This window comes from Helianthus annuus, chromosome 9 (assembly GCF_002127325.2).
Source record: "Helianthus annuus cultivar XRQ/B chromosome 9, HanXRQr2.0-SUNRISE, whole genome shotgun sequence".
Lineage (NCBI taxonomy): Eukaryota > Viridiplantae > Streptophyta > Magnoliopsida > Asterales > Asteraceae > Helianthus > Helianthus annuus.
Window position 1 is genome coordinate 100,232,635 of NC_035441.2, and position 19,845 is coordinate 100,252,479.

The 19,845-nt window shown below is 36.8% G+C and overlaps 2 protein-coding genes across 2 annotated transcripts; both read left to right on the forward strand.

The window, feature by feature from the left end:
• Nucleotides 1-11,355: 11,355 nt before the first annotated feature.
• Nucleotides 11,356-12,924, forward strand: LOC110875711 (putative pentatricopeptide repeat-containing protein At1g12700, mitochondrial). Its single transcript, XM_022123917.1, has 2 exons — nt 11,356-12,087; nt 12,799-12,924. Exons 1-2 carry the CDS (start codon nt 11,356-11,358, stop codon nt 12,922-12,924), a joined length of 858 nt encoding a protein of 285 aa, XP_021979609.1.
• A 2,354-nt stretch (nt 12,925-15,278) lies between these two features.
• LOC110877712 (mannose-1-phosphate guanylyltransferase 1) lies at nt 15,279-19,011 on the forward strand. The gene is made up of 5 exons (XM_022125905.2): nt 15,279-15,402; nt 17,118-17,239; nt 17,324-17,386; nt 17,489-17,728; nt 18,182-19,011. The coding sequence occupies exons 2-5, from the start codon at nt 17,129-17,131 to the stop codon at nt 18,851-18,853; spliced, it is 1,086 nt and encodes a 361-aa protein (XP_021981597.1). The 5' UTR covers nt 15,279-15,402; nt 17,118-17,128; the 3' UTR covers nt 18,854-19,011.
• Nucleotides 19,012-19,845: the final 834 nt, after the last annotated feature.

The window sequence follows — 19,845 nt, forward strand, 5'->3', positions numbered from 1 at the left end:
AAATTAAATTGAGAAAAAAAGAACAAAGGGTAGAATTGTAAAACATTAAATAGTCTTTCTCTCATCTCATTTATTATTATCTTTGACTAATTAATTAGTCATAAAAACTATCATCCCCCACACTAAAACTTTTTCCGACACACATCAAAATTTATCCTACACGTTTTGAAATTCATCATATACAACTCGTAATTCATCTTACACACGTCATAATTTATCATACACTTTAAATTATTTTTTTTTCATCTTTGAGAAACTATATTTTTTTTTTTTGAAAATAAGTTATAAATTTAATGTAGTTAGCTATTAAAAAGGAATACTACCAATTAATGATCTATCTAGTTTTTCCAATATACCCTTCAACTAATATTGAATACAAACCACCACAAGTAGCCTAGTGGTGGAGTGACTTGGGTTCTCCAATGGAGACCCAAGTTCAATTCCCATTAGTGCCACTTTGGTGGCCACCGACACCCGCTTTAAAACCGGACCGAGGACACTCGAGGTCTCGGGTTCGAAACATGTTTCTTACCCCTCTTTGATGGCTATGGGTATTTGCCGCCAAGGATCCTTTTCGGGTGGTGAACTGGGAAGGGAGATCCCTTCCGCGGTCAGGGGTACCGTGCAACTACCCTTTAATATTGAATACAAAAATTAAATGAGATAAAATGAAGCATTCTTATTGATTGAAATTTCTTCTTTTTTATTCTTACAAAAAAAAATTTTCATTTGAACTCTCCACTATATATATATATATATATATTTTTGGGAAAACAATGTAATTTCAATTTAATTTTAAGAATCCTAAGAACAATGTTGTTGCATTTGTTACAAATGTTGGTGCATAAATAACTTATCTTTTATAATTTTTCCCTCTACAATTTAGAATTTAACTAGTATTAACCATCCCCGCGTTGTGGCGGGGACGAACATCAATGCTATACTACTATCAGCGACCACGAACAATGAAGTTGCAGCGTGTTAATACGAAGAAATTAAACCGAGACGTAAAACATATAAAAAATAACTAAGTCGATCTAGGACCCTAGCGTTACGATTAACCTGTCAAACGGAAAAAAATAGACGACGTAAAATCATTTAACCACACACGCACGTTGCGCCGTGTTAACTCACAAAATTATTTATAGTATTTAAATGAAATACAAAATTATTTATAGTATTAAAATGAAATACAAATTTGCCTTTAGTGGATACAACCCACTATGCATTATGTGAAAAATCATAATGCATAGATATGTTGCAAATTATATACCCCCATGTTATGGTGGGGGCGTAAAACCGTGCTAAGTAGCTCCAATATTATATCACCGTGAACGACCATCAACACCAAAAAGGTTCGTGTAAAAAAATAAATAAAAATGAAATATAAAACCAAACGAAAAGTAGACGATGAAACAATGTTGAACCACACACTCTAAATGTAAAACATAGAAAACAATAACTGAGTTGTTCTAGAACCGCGCGCTGCGACGGGGTGTTAAATAGGAAAACTACTCATAAAAACATTGAATCATACACGCACGTTGTAGCATGTTAACTCGCAAAATTAAATTTGACCAAAACGTAATACAAAAAATCTGTATGAGGTTAAAAGTGATTGATTAAAATGCAAAACATACAAATGTATGGGGTTAAGAGTAAAAAAATTAAAGATAAAAAAGAAAGAAAAAAGAAACCAAAAGTGAGTATAACCCACCAAACATATGAGTACAACCCCTTATTCCTACAAATGGTAATTTGTATGTGCTTAAAAGTGATTTATGATTAAAGTAAAACAAATTAAAGATAAAAGAACAAAAATATGAGTACAACTCATCAAACTTATGGTACAATCCTTCATGCCAACATATGTTACAAATTGATATTATATAAATAATATAGTGTAATAAATGGCAAATAATAATATAGTTTTATTACATCTAGCATTATACTTATAATGCAATACTATTTTGATTTTTATAAAACTTGTTTAATAATGTAGTGTTATAAATGACGAATAATAATGTAGTGTTATTATATCCAACATCTTTACTTATAATGTAATACTATTTTATAAAAGCTATTTTTTTAACGATAAATTTAGATCATTGACGGACCACTCGAATATCATTGTGCTACCAGCGAAACTACCCGATAATATTCATCTCTACTAGGCAATAATGCCTATACCCCAATTCAGGGGGAAACCCAATAATTCTGCGAAAAAACCCTTGTGGGAATCGAACCTAGGACCTAATGGTCCTTAAGCCTTCTCCCACCACCAAGATGCCATTAGGCTATAATGCCACTAGGCTTGATTTTTACTAAGGGGAAGTTTAAATGTCTGAATTAAAGCACCGTTTTCATCGTTTGGAGCATCGTTTCGAGGTAAGTTTTACATTAATCAACTCGTATCCTCGTTCTGGCCAAAAGCTCTAAAACATCAGTTTGAAATTCACAAAAAAAAAAAAAAAAAAAAAAAAAAAAACACTTAACACCATTAAGTTTTTTTAACGGAGGTCCAGTAAAAAAAATTAAAGGTAGGATTGTCGGTAACAATATTTGAAGGTGAGACTGCTATTAGTCAACCACCTCGAGATTATTTAAAATACAATTTCCCTTTTAATTTTTCTACCTCTAGGTGAGATTATTTAAAATACAATTTCCCTTTTGATTTTTCTAAAACTTATTACACTCTAGGCTTCTAAGTCAAATCTTAATCAACCAATTTTTACAAACTTAAATTATATTATAAAGTTTTAGTTTAGTTTATAAAGGATACTTTTATGAGATTTATAAAATGTGATCATTTTTATATGATCATATGCTCAATATGAATATACGTTATTCATTTCTACATTGATATGTTTTGTACATATAAGGATGTGTGGGCTCGTTATTTCAACTACAAATTTTGTAATAGTAGATTTGTTATCATTTCAACTGCAAATTTTGTGCATACAAGGCAAAGCCTTTAAACATCATGAGGGGGGGCTTGGATTTAAGTCTCACAGACGACATGAATACAAAGAAGTTTGTGTAGGTCCCTTTTTGTCGGAGGATGACGAACCTCAAACCTTGTTATACTAACCCACTAGCGAGTGCGGAATCCAAGCTAGCAAGCAAACCGGGATTAGGCAAGTATAAACACAACACACAAGGGTTCACCGATTAACACAACTTGTATTAATGCAAATGAAGGTTTCGGTTACAAGCACAATGTTTACAAACCTAACTTGTAAACTCTCAAAGTGTGTGTGTGAGTTCTGGACAGAAAGCTCTCAAGAAGTCTCTCTCTCTTTCGGTGTGTGCACCTATGTGAACTCTCAGAACTGAACTAACACAACACACTGCATGGGTATATATATACCCATACACAGCAGGTCTGCTCGAAGGATCCGATAGATGGTCCGAAGGATCATCTTTCGGATACAATGCTTTCGAAGGATCAGCAAGGACCTCGAAGGATAGTCTTTCGAGGTCTATCAATCGAAGCATATCTTTCGAGGTGATCGAAGGATCTACATTATCCTTCGATCACTCATCCTTCGAGCCAGACAACTTTCATCAAGATTACTTACTGTTGACTGAGTCAAACCAGGAGGACGGTTGACTTGGTCAACTTACATGACTTACAAGGACATCGTTTACATCGTGACCGAATACAGACAAAGTACAGACACAAGTGCACCAACAAACTCCCCCTTGGCTGTAGCTTTGTCTTTATCTTCTATAGTTGTAGACTCGTCTCGAACTTCGACGGTCTTTGGTCTTCGAGTTCTCAAAACTCTGATGTCCTTTCAAGTCTTCATTGTCGGAGGATCTTCAAAGTCTTCACGTCTTGAAAGCAGAGAGTGTATCAACAAACTACCCGTATCATGTAGGAAGTGTGTTGACAAACTCCCCCTTAACATAAGCTCCCCCTTGAGTTATGCTCGTGAAAAGACTTTATCTTTATGAAGTGAGATCCTTGTGGTGTTGATGATGGCCAGCGGCAACTCGATCATCTTCATCTTTTGAGCGCCTTCTCGTCATGTCTTCATTCCAATGCTTGTCATCGACCATGTTCTCCTAGCCTTTAGAATCTGCACATGCAAGAAATCTAAACGCGTAATGAGAACAACTGCTTGGAATAGTGTAAACAAATGACACACGAGTGACCATGTCAAAATCAAACACCGTCCGACAGTTTGAAAGTTTAATAAATTTATCAATTTTAAATTCTAACTTTCAAAATCTGCAAATTTTGACCGTTTATGAAGATTTAGTCAGTTCGGTTTTCAGTCAGGTTTCAGGTAACGAAGACTTGAGCTCCAACATCGTACGATCGAAAATAAAGCAGAAATAAAATCTTTTTGGCTTTTATAAAGTTTATATTAAAACACGGATTTTAGGTATTTTTGAAATTAAAAGACAACAATTTAAAATCCTTTGAGTGTTATCAAACGACATCACCGCTAATGTCGTGCTGATATGCACCAAACGACGAAACTGTTTAAAAGAGATAATAAAAGTTAAGCAGTAAATAAATAAATATATACAAACATTCTTTTTGCGAGTTTCGAGGGTAAGAGAATCATATCAGTGTACGGTCATGCCAAAACACTCTTGTTGTTCAGTTAGTTAACATTAAGATAAGCATCCTATAACAATTATCGGTATTGTTGTCCACTTAAGCTCAACTTATCAGATGTAATCATGGCGAGGGGATACGTTAAGGTATGATTTATACTTACCGACCGGTGTTCATCCACATCACGACACATTCCCGTATCAAGGTATGCACGAGAGTTCATCTTACCGGTGAGTATACCGATTATCATCTGTTTGACCGTATAAATTGTGAGATACTCACTTATTTTGATTTGAAAACAAGTCCTATGTGATATAATCACTTATTGATGAGGAACTTGATTTTCATATGCATGAGGGCACAGGTGCAAGTCCGTGAACAGGTCAGTACTTCCGTACAGCAGAGAGACGAACTTGACACCCGGATAAAATGTGATATTTTATCACTTATTTGTAGGGACATGTGATTGTTTATCACTTATTGAGGTCGAATGCAGTATGTATTATGTACACGTATGTATAGTATCATGGAAGATCTAGACTTGCGTCCCCGTTATTTTTCGGTAAAAGATACAACCATGATACCCAGATGATAAGCAGCATAAAGACCGAATATCTCAGAACCTCGGCAATCTATCAAACGAAATTTCGGTACTAAGACCATATGCCAATGAATGGTTCCCACCTGGTCTTCAGTCGGTTAAGATTTATATCACCCTGCACACTTTAAAATGATTGTGAGCCTACCGATACATCTTATATAGAGCTGCTTATCGTTTTTCATTTAAGGTTTAAAGAGGTTTGGATAGACCACTGATGTACTATCATTTTCTCTTTTGCTCGCCAGGAAACTCATTTTTGTTTTTCTATTGTTTTTGTATTTTTGAAATTTTTCGATGTTTTTGGATTTTCAGATTTTTGGATTTACTCCCCCTAAAATCAATAAACTAAGACAAATTTAAAAAAAACAAAGGTATTTACAAAAATGATTTTCCGATGTTGGTTTACTCTTGTGCTTGACCTTAATGCCGTTTACCAAAATTAAGTTTTATCAGAAAAGATTTAACAAATTTTGGAAAAGTGAGTTGGCATGTCGGTAAGCGGTGCGGACCATGACAACATTGATGAATTTCATATTGAAACAATCACGTGTGAGGTGATATTCGAGATCAATGTGTCAGGTCAAAGAGTGCTGTTCGAGATAATAATAATTCACAAAGTAGCTTAAATATCGACAAGTATAGGAGAGATTAAGAATTTAAAGGCATATCCTGCAACTGTTCCGTGCATTGCAAGGAATCTAAGCACTCTCCCAACTGGATATCCACCCGGTGTGGACTTCAAAGTCGAATTTGCAACTACTGAAAAGTCTCTTGACAGCAATAAAATCATAAACCTCCGGGTCCGGCTGGTCTTCCACATTTCACCAGCGAAGGTCTTTGACTTTCTCTTTCAGAAATGGTGTGCGGATGTTCAATCCACGCCAAGGCATCGACACACATTTCACTTCATTCGTTCCTGTGGACCCGATCAAAAACCATAATGACCAAATTTTGACACGTTCTTCATTTGGTCGAATTTTGCAACTTCATTCATCCAAATTTTCTTTTTCTTTTCTCTCTCTCCATCAAAGGCAACAATTTCTTCTGTCACCTATCTTGTGCAAGGACATTCCACTATCAACAATCCTAAGACTATCAATAGTTCCTCCTGGAACTTCCTGCACACTCACTCAGAGATTAGTTGGAGAGTGGGACCCAAGCCTTCACAGACTTGGGTCGTCCGTCATCATCGAGAATTGTAACATCCATTTCCCGATGATTCGGAATTGATGTAGCTCCCCCTGAAACAGTTACCGGTTTTGGTATCCAAATCTCTTTCTGTTTTTCATGTTTAACATCCAATTTAACAGATTTTGTTTGGATAATCTCCGGTTTTAAAATCTTTTCAACTTCTTTTCTTTGTTTCTTTTTCTGTTTCTTTGCTCGCTGTTTAACAAGACGAGGGTCCTGTTTTGATGAAACAGATCTTTTATGGTAATTGTTACCATGGGGGACATCAATTTTTGTCTTTCTCTTGGTGAGATATGGACAATTCTTAATGATGTGCCCATACTCACAGCATTCAAAGCATGATCTCCGCTCAACAAACCTCGGAGTATCATAACTGCAATAGCCGGATGACGAACTTCGTGATCTTGAGGTACTTGGTCCTACATCACAACCGTTTGTGTGTTGTGTATAGTTGTTTTGACTGTTTCTTTTCAAAATTTTACTTTGTTTAACAAAATCCTTATTGGATTTGTTTTTGGAAGTATCAATTTTATCAGTCCCTCTAGATTTCACGAGGTTTATCTTCCGAACCTTTTTCTTGTTTTCGCCCTGTTTGCCTTTTCTATTCTCTTGGGCGGCATGATTTTGTTCACGGGGATCATCAACCTTTGCTTTCAACTTATGAAGATATGGACAATTTCGAATGATATGTCCAATTGTTCCACACTCAAAACAATATCTTCGTTCAACAATCCCCGAAGCATCATGTGCTCGTCTTGACGATGATGATGAACTTTGTGATCCCGAGGTACTAGGTTTTGAACAGTTTGGATCATTTCTTTTCAAAACTGTTGCTTGTTTAACAAAATCTAAGTTAGATTTGTTCTCATAAGTTTCGATTTTGTCCGTTCCCTTAGATTTCACAAAGTTCACATTCTTGTTTTTCTTTTGGGTCTGTTTCTTCTGACCCTGAGTCGGTGCCTTTCCTTTAGGTTTGGCATGATTTTGCTGTTTTTGTACTGTTGGTAATTTCTTATTCCCAAATTGTTTTCGAATTTCAGCCTTTGGAATAGGAGGACACTGTGTAACTGTAACACGTGGTCCTGTCTTTCCCAAAAACTTACTTGTCGAATCTTCAAAGACTTTACTTATTAAAGATTGATTAACATTTTTAATAGGAAAATCTTCGTCAGAGTAGATTTTATCATCACCAACGAGAGTGTACAGCAAGTTCACACCCTCCGACTCTTTTGCAGACAAGGACTCGATTGCAACAGTCTTAGCGGGTTTTGCAGGAGGATCACATAGAATGTAATTCTCGAGAGGTATGTCCCCATCTTTGACCTCCGCATCAGACTTTGCTGGGATGGTATCATCAGATTCATCATCAGAAGAATCAGCATCCTCAATGATGACTGGAGGATCCTGATTCTGTTCAGCAGAAGACACACATGTATCTGCTGAAGTATCTGAATCTGGTGATACATCTTTCTTGTATCCGAGTCTTGCTGCAAACTCCTTTACATCTAGAGGAACAGATGGTTCAAAGAACACTCTATCCTCCTCGTCAGGCATCGCATCATAATTGTGTCTCACAGGTGGTGGACATTTCTTGTATCCTATGCATGTGACATCCCGTTTTTCTTTCTGAACGTCAATGATGTGGTCCAACACATAGCTAGAACTCAAATAGCTATCTAGCTTGAGTTGGATTGCCTCACTTTCCGTTTTTACACAGACCATTTCTTTTTGCATTGTCTCAAGACGTGAGATGTACAAATTAATTTCCGTTTGTTTTCTGGAAACCATTTTAGTTAATTCGGTTTTATCTTTCTTTAATGTCTCAATCATTGACTTAAATTCTTTTTCATGGTTTTCGTAAAACATGTTGGCTTCTGTGCATTTGGAAAGATCCACAGTCAATTTCTGATTGTGGATGAATGTCACATCATATTTCTCTTGCAAAGCCTCATGCTTGCTTTGCAAGTCACACCACTCAGCACTCAAGGAACTATGTTTGTCTTGCAAGTCAAACAAACTAGCTTGTAAAGCATCATGTTTGGCTTGCAACTCAGACATGTTTCCTTCTAAGTCAGCACACCTAGCATGCAACCTAGCACATTCATCACAATTAACAGCAGTGGGTTCATCGACACGTACCTGACTGGAATTACTCTCAGGTGTTGGCCTTTCTGCATCAGAATCAATACCAGATCCATCCTCACTTGAACTTGAAGTTGTATCACCCTCCACTGAAGTTGAAACATCTTCACCTGAACTTCTAACATGTTCAGAACTGTCATCATTCCCCGAGGATCCACCATTGCTGACATCTTTGACAATTTCAGCATACAACGCCGTTTTTGTCTGACTACTGTTCTTGGGATTAAGAAGTGACGATTCTACAGTAGAATAATGGTGTTGTACGGCAACTGGGGGTAATGGATTTCCATACATGTCTGTGGTTGGAGCTGGCTTTACAGGAACTTGTATTGGATTGCCAAAACAATCTGTTGTTGTTATCGTTTCACTTTGCCTTTGATTGGTAACTGATGCCCACATTTCTGCAGTAATTCGAGGTGGTGTGGGAGATTCGGCCCATAATGGAGATGACCTTGTATTCGTGTATTTTCCATCGTCTGGAGCCGGTGTACCCCACCATGAGGGAGTGACACCTGAACTTGTATATTCACCATTATCTGGAGCAGGAGTTCCCCACCAACTCGGATTCATCTTTGACAAGAAAAATAAATTCTATGTCAAAGTCACGAAGGATGATTGCCACCCGAAAGATCACACAGCCGAAGGATCCTGGTCGAAAGATCTGAAATCACAGAAACTTGTTAACAATAAACTGACCACAATCGAAAGATCAACTCTTGTTCGAAGGATCAACAGTACTCGAAAGGTTACTGTTGAATCTCGAACAATAATTTCGAAAGATTCAAGAACTCGAAGGATTCCCTTTTGAAAGATCCTTATCTTTCGAATTAAATATCCTTATCTTTCGTATAGCTGACTTTCGAAAGATCACACTTGTTCGAATGATCAACAGTGTTCGAAAGATCACTGTTGACTTTCGAGCACAGGCTTCGAAAGATTCAAAATCTCGAAAGATTCACAATTTAAAGATCCTTATCTTTCGAGATAAATCCCTATCTTTCGGACACTTATCTTTCGAAAAGATTCCTTTATCGAAAGATATGTTTCAGACTTCGAAGGATGGGTCGAAGGATGATGATCTTTCGAGCCTTCCTTGATCGAAAGATGGTCTTTCGATGTCGAAGGATATCTTTCGAAGTCGAAGGATATCTTTCGAATGTGCACTGACACACTGACACAGATGTGACGGGTTGGTGAAAAGGTGATGGGTTGGTAAGTCAACTTTCGGCAAAAGGGTATGGCAGGCTGACAACTTTCTCACCAACCAAGATTTTGAAAGATAATTTACCCAAAAAGGAAAACCTTATCTTCAAACCAGTCACCGGAATATTGACCGGAATATGGCCGGAAATTACCAACACACTCAAAAACAAGTTTTTAAGTTACCCAACCCACTTACGAACACTCCCGGTAAGTTTAAAACACGTTTTCCAGTTTAAAAGTGTAGAAAAACCAACAAAAACGGGTGTTAAACCAAGTGTTCAAACACACACCAAGAACTTGAATAACCCGGTTTTAAACAAGGTAAAGAGCCAAGCTCTGATACCACTTGTAGGTCCCTTTTTGTCGGAGGATGACGAACCTCAAACCTTGTTATACTAACCCACTAGCGAGTGCGGAATCCAAGCTAGCAAGCAAACCGGGATTAGGCAAGTATAAACACAACACACAAGGGTTCACCGATTAACACAACTTGTATTAATGCAAATGAAGGTTTCGGTTACAAGCACAATGTTTACAAACCTAACTTGTAAACTCTCAAAGTGTGTGTGTGTGAGTTCTGGACAGAAAGCTCTCAAGAAGTCTCTCTCTCTTTCGGTGTGTGCACCTATGTGAACTCTCAGAACTGAACTAACACAACACACTGCATGGGTATATATATACCCATACACAGCAGGTCTGCTCGAAGGATCCGATAGATGGTCCGAAGGATCATCTTTCGGATACAATGCTTTCGAAGGATCAGCAAGGACCTCGAAGGATAGTCTTTCGAGGTCTATCAATCGAAGCATATCTTTCGAGGTGATCGAAGGATCTACATTATCCTTCGATCACTCATCCTTCGAGCCAGACAACTTTCATCAAGATTACTTACTGTTGACTGAGTCAAACCAGGAGGACGGTTGACTTGGTCAACTTACATGACTTACAAGGACATCGTTTACATCGTGACCGAATACAGACAAAGTACAGACACAAGTGCACCAACAGTTTGTCGTTAAAAAAAAACACTACGTCTTACAATAAATGAGTATTAGTCTAGTAGATAATATTTTAAGCAAAATATAATAATTTATAACGAGCTGTATAAACTAAAAGAGTTAAATGCTTGGTTGGTCCCTGTGGTTTTCAAAAATTGTAGACTTGGTCCCAGTGGTTTACTAATTACATGCGTGGTCCCAAAACTTGTCAAAAATGCACTCGGTTGGTCCCCAGCCCTAACATCAGTTAAATTTCTCAGTTAAGTCCATGTTAAATGGCCAAAATACCTTTGCCTAACTATAAAAGGGTAGTGAACCCTGTCTCATTCATCAGACCTTGAACCCCAAACACGCACACCACACACTCACCTCTGCTTCTCTCTATGCGAACCAGTCAAGGGAGCCCGATTTCCGGCGATCTCTGGCAACAGGTTGCTCCGGCGAACCCCCATAACCACCGTCCTCCTCTTTCTCTCACACATACACACCCCTGAAGCCTTATTTCATGAAAAAATATACAAATAGAAAAGAGAAAAATGAAACAAACATGTTGTTGATCTATTTTTCTCAAAATCCATTATGAACGGCGAATCGAAGGTAAGGTTCAAGCATCAAATTGACGTCTCTCTGTGTGGGAATCAGCGACGATGATGACTCGTCTTCATGGCTTCATCAAACTCACAATCACCAATTCTTTCAGAACCCCTCTTTCATCTTCCCAATTAGGTTTACAGTTCAGTCCTCACACCACAATTTTGGCTTCTCTTCACCACAATTCCTTCTCAAACGGGGATCGTTCGTATCAAAAAGTTACCAACTTGGATCATGCCCTCTACCTGTTCGATGAAATGACACAGAGACAACCCTTGCCATCTGTTATTAAGTTTAATCTACTGTTGAATGCTCTTACCAAAATGAAACATTTTTCTTCTTGTCTCCACCTTTTCAAACAAATGTCTCTCATTGGAGTTCTTGTTGATGCATATTCTATCAATATTGCCATCAAGTGTTGTTGTAGCTTGTTTCGCACCAAGGACGGTTTTGCGCTTCTGGGCTGTTGCTTCAGGCGAGCTGTTGTACCTGACGTCTGCACGTTTAATACACTCTTAGATGGACTGGTGCTAGAAGATAGGATTCTTGAGGCTGAGATATTGTTCAAGAAGCTCATTAAACAGAAACTGTGTGAACCTGATGTAGTTACGTATAACACAATGATTAAAGGGCTTTGCAAGTTTGGCTATAATGATATCGCCACTGGTTTGCTTAGGCTAATGGATGAAAGAGGCTGTAAGCCTGATGTTGTTGCATATAATACCATCGTTGATAGTCTTTGCAAGGACAAAATGATAGATGATGCTTTCAACCTTTTCAAAGAAATGGTATTTCACAAACTCATTCTACCAGATGTCATCACATACAACTCTTTGATTCATGGCCTTTTATAGTTAGGCAAGGGTATTTTGGTCATTTAACATGGACTTAACTGAGAAATTTAACTGATGTTAGGGCTGGGGACCAACCGAGTGCATTTTTGACAAGTTTTGGGACCACGCGTGTAATTAGTAAACATCTGGGACCAAGTCTGCAATTTTTTAAAACCACAGGGACCAACCAAGCATTTAACTCAAACTAAAATTTTGTATGTTTTATTAGTTATTAAAGAATTAAAATATTGAAAGCAATGTCTGTATTAGACTATTAGTTGACAAAATTACAGAAAACAGCCTTTATGTTTATCTAGAATTACAGGGTTTACCTTTTAGTCTAAAAAACACCCAAATCAACCTTTTGCTTTATTTTTTTTTCAAGTTTCAACCTGTAAGTCACTAACTCGGTTATGTTTTCTCGTTAAGTCCCCGAGTATTTTAGTCTTTTAAGTCATTTAATATTTATTTTATTCCTTAATAAACATTAAATTGAAACCCACCATCACCGTCTCCACTCCCTCGTAACCAGTAGGTTGTAATTCTCCGCCAGCCTCTCAGTCTTGATAATTGGTTAAAAGTCTTTAGTTTCTCGTATTTAAGTTCATTTTTTATGTGAATTTGAGTCCTCGAATGCTTTACTTTGATACGGTTTGCGTTTTGCAGGTCTTGATAGGTTTAAGGTGCATTTCGGGACCTAAACGAGGATTTGGAATGGAGCTAGGAGGACCCGGGTGGAAGAAACGAGAAAACGGGGAAGATTGGGAGGACACTGCGTTGGCGATAGGCTAAATAGCCTTCGACGATGACTTATCAACCTCGTCGGATTAGGGCTGTTCAAAAAGCCTGTGGCTCGAGGCTCACTCGAAGTTCGCTCGAAAAAGTTTGAAGTCAGCTCGGTTTTAAACGAGCTAACCAAGCTGGCTCGGCTCGACTAGGTTTGTAAACGAGCCAACCCCGAGCCAAGGTAGGTTCCATTCGTGGCTCGCTCGATAGTTGGCTCGTTAGCTCGCTCGTTTAAATTAAACCCCAAATTATATATGGGTAAAGGATCAAATAAAAATAATATTAACGTACGAAACGTACGCATTGAGGGAAAAAGCAAAAGGTGGCGATGTCATTTTGGTAATTATCAGCAACTTCAAAATTACTGGGGAAAAAGCAAAAAGTGTCTTGTAGAGTAATTTTGAGCATCTGTAGAGTAATTTTGAGCATCTGTATAGTAACTTTGAGCATCTGTAGAGTAATTTTGGGAAATGTAGGGTAATTATCAAATTACTCTAATAGAGTAATTTTGACTTCTGTAGAGTAATTTTGGAAAATTTCTTGTAGAGTAATTTTGTTGGCATTTAGTTATGGGGTTTAGCTTTATGGTTTAGTTTTTAGCTTTTAGTTGGGGGGGGGGTGGGGTTTAGCGTTTTTTAGGTTTTTTTTTTTTGGGGGGGGAGGGGGGTTAGTGTAATTTTGATAATTACCATACACGACCAAAATTACTCTACATGAACATTTACAATGGTTTAGGTTTTTTTAGGTTTTGGGGAGTGGGGGGTGGTTTAGGTTTTTGGGGGGGGTGGGGGGGGGTTAGTGTAATTTTGATAATTACCCTACACGACCAAAATTACTCTACATGAACGTTTACAAAATTATTCTACAGAAGCTCAAAATTATTCTACTAGAGTTTTTGAAGTTGCTGATAATTACCAAAATGACACCGCCATTTTTTTTACTTTTCTTTCAATTCGTATGTTTCGTACGTTTATTTTATTTTCACGGGAACTTAACTCATTATATATGTGTGTAATCTAATCTATTTAAGAAATGTTGTTTAATTAGTAACATGGTTATTTTTTATCGAAAGAAATAGATTGTTAAGCTATAGTCTTAATTGATAATATTGATTTAAAAAATATATATTATGGTAAGTAACATATAATCTTTTCTTGTTCGTTTTGTTTAGAGTTTGCACAAAATTACTATTGTATTAGCCTATATAATGTTTTATTTATTTTTTTTGGTTATGTGTATATCATTATGTATAAAAAATACAAAAATATAGTTTTTTTTAAACAAACGACCCGGCTCGACGAGCCACGATCTGGCTCGAGCTTTCGACGAGCCGAGCCCGAGCCCAACTTTCCAGCTCGTTAAGAAAAATGAACCTGCTCGGCTTGATTCGATTTTTAAACGAGCCGATCCTGAGCACACCCTGGTTCCGTTCGGCTCGTTTACAGCCCTACGTCGGATGTTTGTAGACAACAGATTAATGCGTCATAATTTGCATTATGACACTAATGAAACACAGTACTTGTAAAAAACAGTTCTTTTGGCCCTTAAGGGGAGGAGGGGTGGTTCACTAGTGATAGATTCTATCACTTCCATTGTCCAATAAAATCATGCCATGTCATCAACCAAATTTCTATCACTAGTGATGGAAATGTAGGGGGGGTGGTATCACTAGTGATGGAATTCTATCACTCCCAAATTTTTTTAGTTTTCATTTTAAAATTAGAAATTAAACACTAAATTAAATTTCACTAATTTTTTTTATTTTAAATTAATGACCGAGCCCAAATTGATAAACAACCCAAAAGCCCAAATTGATGAACAACCCAAAAGCCCAATTGAGGGTTCGTCTGCAATTAAAGGTTCGTCAAATTGGAGGGTTCGTCGCAATTAAAGGTTCGTTCCAAAGTTCAAATTTGTTCCAAAGTTCAACGCGTGATACACTCAACGCGTTAAAAAAATAACGCGTTAAAAATGTGGCGGCGGCGATGTAGCGTGGTGGAATCACGCGTTATAGGGGTGGTATAACGGACCACCCCGTATCCTCTAACTCAGATATATTTCCTGGTTAAGTCCCATTGGTCTGTAGGTTGGGCGGAAGAATCGAACTCATGACCTATGGTTTCAAAGCTTTATCTCACCCTAAGATACAACTAGAATACAAAACCATGGCCGGGTCAATGGGTATTATTAAAATAAATGATATAAAAGCAAATTTTACTGTTAAAAAAAGAAATTAAGATGCCCACAGGAATATTAAACCGTTGTTTCTGGATGCAAAACTACATCATCTTTTCAAATTTAGTCTATATGAACATAATATTCCTTATTATATTAAGAAAAAAGTCGACTTTTATCAAACATTTACGCGTTGACTGCATTTCCCGTGGCCCAGTCAAACCCTCTTCTTCAGCTCTGTATCAAAATATAAATTGTAAACTTTTACAAGCCAGTTCGTTTAACCAATCAAGCTCTGTTCTAGCTGAGGTAATTTTCCTCCTTTAGTTTCTTGAATTTTGATACAATGTTGGTGGGTCTTATTATATGTCTAAACATTGAAATGTGATTGATGGTCAACTCATTATTTGCTGTATATCATTTCTGCAATCTTGTATTTGGAATTGTTTAAGTTGAAGTTCGTACGATTTTAATTTGTTTGATCATTTATATTGGCTTTTAACTGGATCAATCATTCAATCTGTTACTACGCATTTGTTAATGGGTGAAAGTTGAATAATGCTATGTGATTATGAATTTATTACAGATTAAATCATTCAGACTCTTTGTTGTTAGGTCATTAATTATAGCTTTATACTTTTATCAATAAACTTTTATACTTATATCAAGAGTTAAATGTCATTTTAGTTCTTGTGGGTTGAACCATTTTGCCAGTTTAGTCCAAAGGTTTGAAACGTTGCCATTTTAGTCCAAATAGTTTCAAGCGTTGTCATTTTAGTCTACTGGGTTAACTTCGTCCATTTTTTATGTTAGCTAGAAGGGTAATTCGATCATTTATATGGTCGAATTGCCCTTCTAGTTAACAGAATTACATATAAAATGACCGAAATGCACTTCTAGTTAACAAAATAAAGGGATGGAGTTAACCCAGTGGACTAAAATGGCAATGTTTGAAACTATTTGGACTAAAATTGCAACGTTTCAAACCTTTGGACTAAACTGGCAAAATAACCCAAATCACAGGGACTAAAATGACATTTAACTCTTATATCAATAAACTTGAGAATAAATCTGGGTTTAAGGTCTTTGTTGTTGGGTCATTAATTATAGTTTTATAAATCTAAACGATTAATTTGTAGAATAGAAGAAAAAGAAAATGGCTTTCTTGTGATGTAGAATAGAAGAAAAGGGTAAAAAAAATGAATGCACATTGTATGTAATATCTGGCCTATTATACCAACCGATATTGTCACTTTTGTCGATGAAAAGTGTACGGCTTCGTTTTTGAGTGGAGGCTTTTTGTAAGGTCATCCGTCATGTAATTACTCCCAACTTCATTGTGGAGTTTTGAGTTCTTGACTCACCCACAATCACGTTGGGTGTATCTGAGGCTGGACATTTCTTATGAATCCAACATCTTAATAGTCTACCATGATGTGGTGTATGCCTAGGGTGTTGCATTATACTTTCTCGTTTTCTTTTCCTTGTAATTTCACACTACTTATATTGTTGTAGTTTTGTGTCTATCTATTGATTTACCAAGTGTAACACCGCTCATCCATAGCCAACACTCGAAACACTTCGATTGTGTTTGAGGCACAACATGTCTTATGAATCCAACATCTATTAGCCATTTTTTTTCTCATGTGATGACATGTTCTTTTTCTATTTCACATTAGCGATTCCAAGTTTTCTTTACTATGGCAATCGGGAATAGTGTTCATTTCGGATATGAAGCTCGATTTAGAAAGTTAATCTTTACACGAATCCCTGAATTTGTAAAAAAAAAAACTTAAAAAAAAAAAACAATATTATCTGTTTATTATACCCTTTTGGCCTTTTCTAACAAATTATTTCCTACAATTAGTATTGAGCTTCATTGTATTCAATTTATAGTATATACACTATAAATATTGAGGAAATAACGTGTTGAAACCAGTCAGGTCGAGTTGACCCATTCATAAATAACATTGTAATCCATCACATTCCCCTTTCAATTTTCCGATAATTTCTTGGATTTCCAGATCATTCCACCATGAAAGCACTTATCCTTGTCGGAGGTTTTGGGACACGCTTGAGACCGTTAACTCTCAGCTTCCCAAAACCACTTGTTGACTTTGCCAACAAACCCATGATCCTGTACCAGGTAATGTATATTATTTGAAATCAGCATATAATTATTATCATGTAACTGATTATATTTTATTTGTTGTTTTTTTTTTTTTGTTAGATTGAAGCTCTTAAGGCTACAGGAGTAACCGAAGTGGTTCTGGCTATAAGTTATCAACCAGAGGTATATTATATTTAAGGTTATTTCATGCTATAAAATTAATTCTTTTTTTTTTTTTTTTAATTTGTATGGATGATAAAGTTTTGATGAATTTTGTTTATGTAGGTCATGCTTAACTTCTTGAAGGATTTTGAGAGTAAGCTCGGGATAAAGATCACTTGCTCACAAGAGACTGAACCGCTTGGAACCGCAGGACCCCTAGCTCTGGCTCGAGACATACTAGCTGATAAATCTGGTGAACCGTTTTTTGTCCTCAATAGTGATGTCATTAGTGAATATCCCCTCAAAGAGATGATTGCATTTCACAAGTCTCATGGTGGTGAAGCTTCAATGTTGGTCACCAAGGTAAAGTCCACTTTACAAGTGTAAAAATGGACCGGTTGGGCCAAAACACGTCTGAGTCGGGTCGGGTCGGGTCAACATGCTACCTTTTAATTTGTCGATTTTACAACAACCGACATCTTAAATGTTATTTCTAAATTTTTGTGATCAATCTAATACTTGCAATCTCTCCTAAATTAATTTTATTCTAAAAAGATTAATATTCAAGATTTTTGTGATCAATCTAATACTTAATTATTTATAAGTTTGAAGAAAAAATGCAAAGTGTTAGCGAGTCAACATGATCCGATTCAGCCTGTGTAAATATGTTGTTTCGCCTAAGCAAACAAAAAAAGCCCGAATTGACCCAGTATGGTCCATCCGGGCTAAATTTGTCTCTTCTGTTTCTTTAACGATTTCTGTTTTTTGGGATTATTTTCGTTTACATGACGGGCTTTTATAAATTATTTCTCGTAGGTTGATGAGCCTTCAAAATACGGTGTGGTTGTTACAGAAGAATCAACCGGTAAAGTTGAACGATATGTTGAAAAACCAAAAATATATGTGGGTAACAAGATTAATGCTGGAATTTACCTTTTAAACCCATCTGTTCTTGATCGAATCGAGCTCAAACCCACTTCAATCGAGAAAGAAATCTTCCCAAAAATTGTATCCGAAAACCAGCTATATGCAATGGTTTTACCCGGGTATTGGATGGACATTGGACAGCCAAAAGATTACATAACTGGATTAAGACTTTACCTAGACTCACTAAGAATGAAATCACCATCTAAGCTGGCTAGTGGAGCCCACATCATAGGTAACGTTTTGATAGACGAGAGTGCCGAGATCAGTGACGGGTGTTTAATCGGGCCTGATGTTGCAATCGGGCCAGGATGTGTGATTGAGTCGGGTGTCAGACTCTCGCAGTGCACCATAATGCGTGGGGTCTGCATCAAGGAACACGCGTGCATCTCTAGTAGTATTATAGGGTGGCACTCGACTGTCGGGCGTTGGGCCCGAATTGAAAACATGACTATTCTTGGTGAAGATGTTCATGTGTGTGATGAGATTTATAGTAATGGTGGTGTGGTCCTGCCACATAAGGAGATCAAGGCTAGTATCCTGAAGCCAGAGATAATTATGTGAAAGGTTGAATACTCAATTGTGTACACAAACACATGTTTGAAGATAGTTGCATGATTTGTTTTGAGTTCTTTGAAAAGTCTTAAATGTATTTAACTAGTAACGGAGCCCACGCTTGGCGGTGAGGTCGTAGAAGGGTGCTAGCGAGGATATATTTGTTACATGATATAACGATAGGTTATTATAGACCATGAATGCTTTTAGGGCTGTGCAACGGTTCAGAACCGTTAATTGCTAAATTTAAGAACCGGAACCGAACCGTATTATAACGGTTCCGGTTAGGTTCCGAACCGGTTAAACGGTTCTCGTGTAAACGGTTCTCACGGGAACTGGTTGACAATTAAATCATAATATTAACAATTCAATAGAAACGAATCAAACCATTTAAAACATTAACTAAAAGTGGCAACATTCAAAGTTCAAACCAACCAAAATAAAAGTAGCAAAGCAACAATAAAAAATTTCAAGCCATAAACAATCTCTAAATAAAACTATTACAACCACCGTGTTGACAATTAAAACAAGTGATACACTATTTATACACATTTTCAATTCGATCAACATTGATTTTATTACTTTTGTTCAATTTTTATTTTCACATACAGAAAACTAAATGTATCAGAAAGCAAACATCAAGAAAGAAAATATATGCAATCATAAAAAAAGGTCATGTGTTGATGGAGATGAACTTGTATGATAGCAATTAGGGTTAGGGTTGAGAGATGGAGAAGAATTAAAAGATGAAAGATGAGATCGTGGAATGAATATAAGAAGAGGGAATAAGAATTAGGATGGTCGTATGATGTTGAAAAACCCATTAATAAAATAGGGTTTTAAATATTTATAATCCCAACTGGTTCTAGCGGTTCTTTAACCGGAACCGTGGTTTTAACCGGAACCGAACCGGGAACCGTTTTTACCAAAATTTAAGAACCGGAACCGGACCCTATATCCAAAAATACGGTTTGGATCTAGCGGTTCCGGTTCGGTTCCCC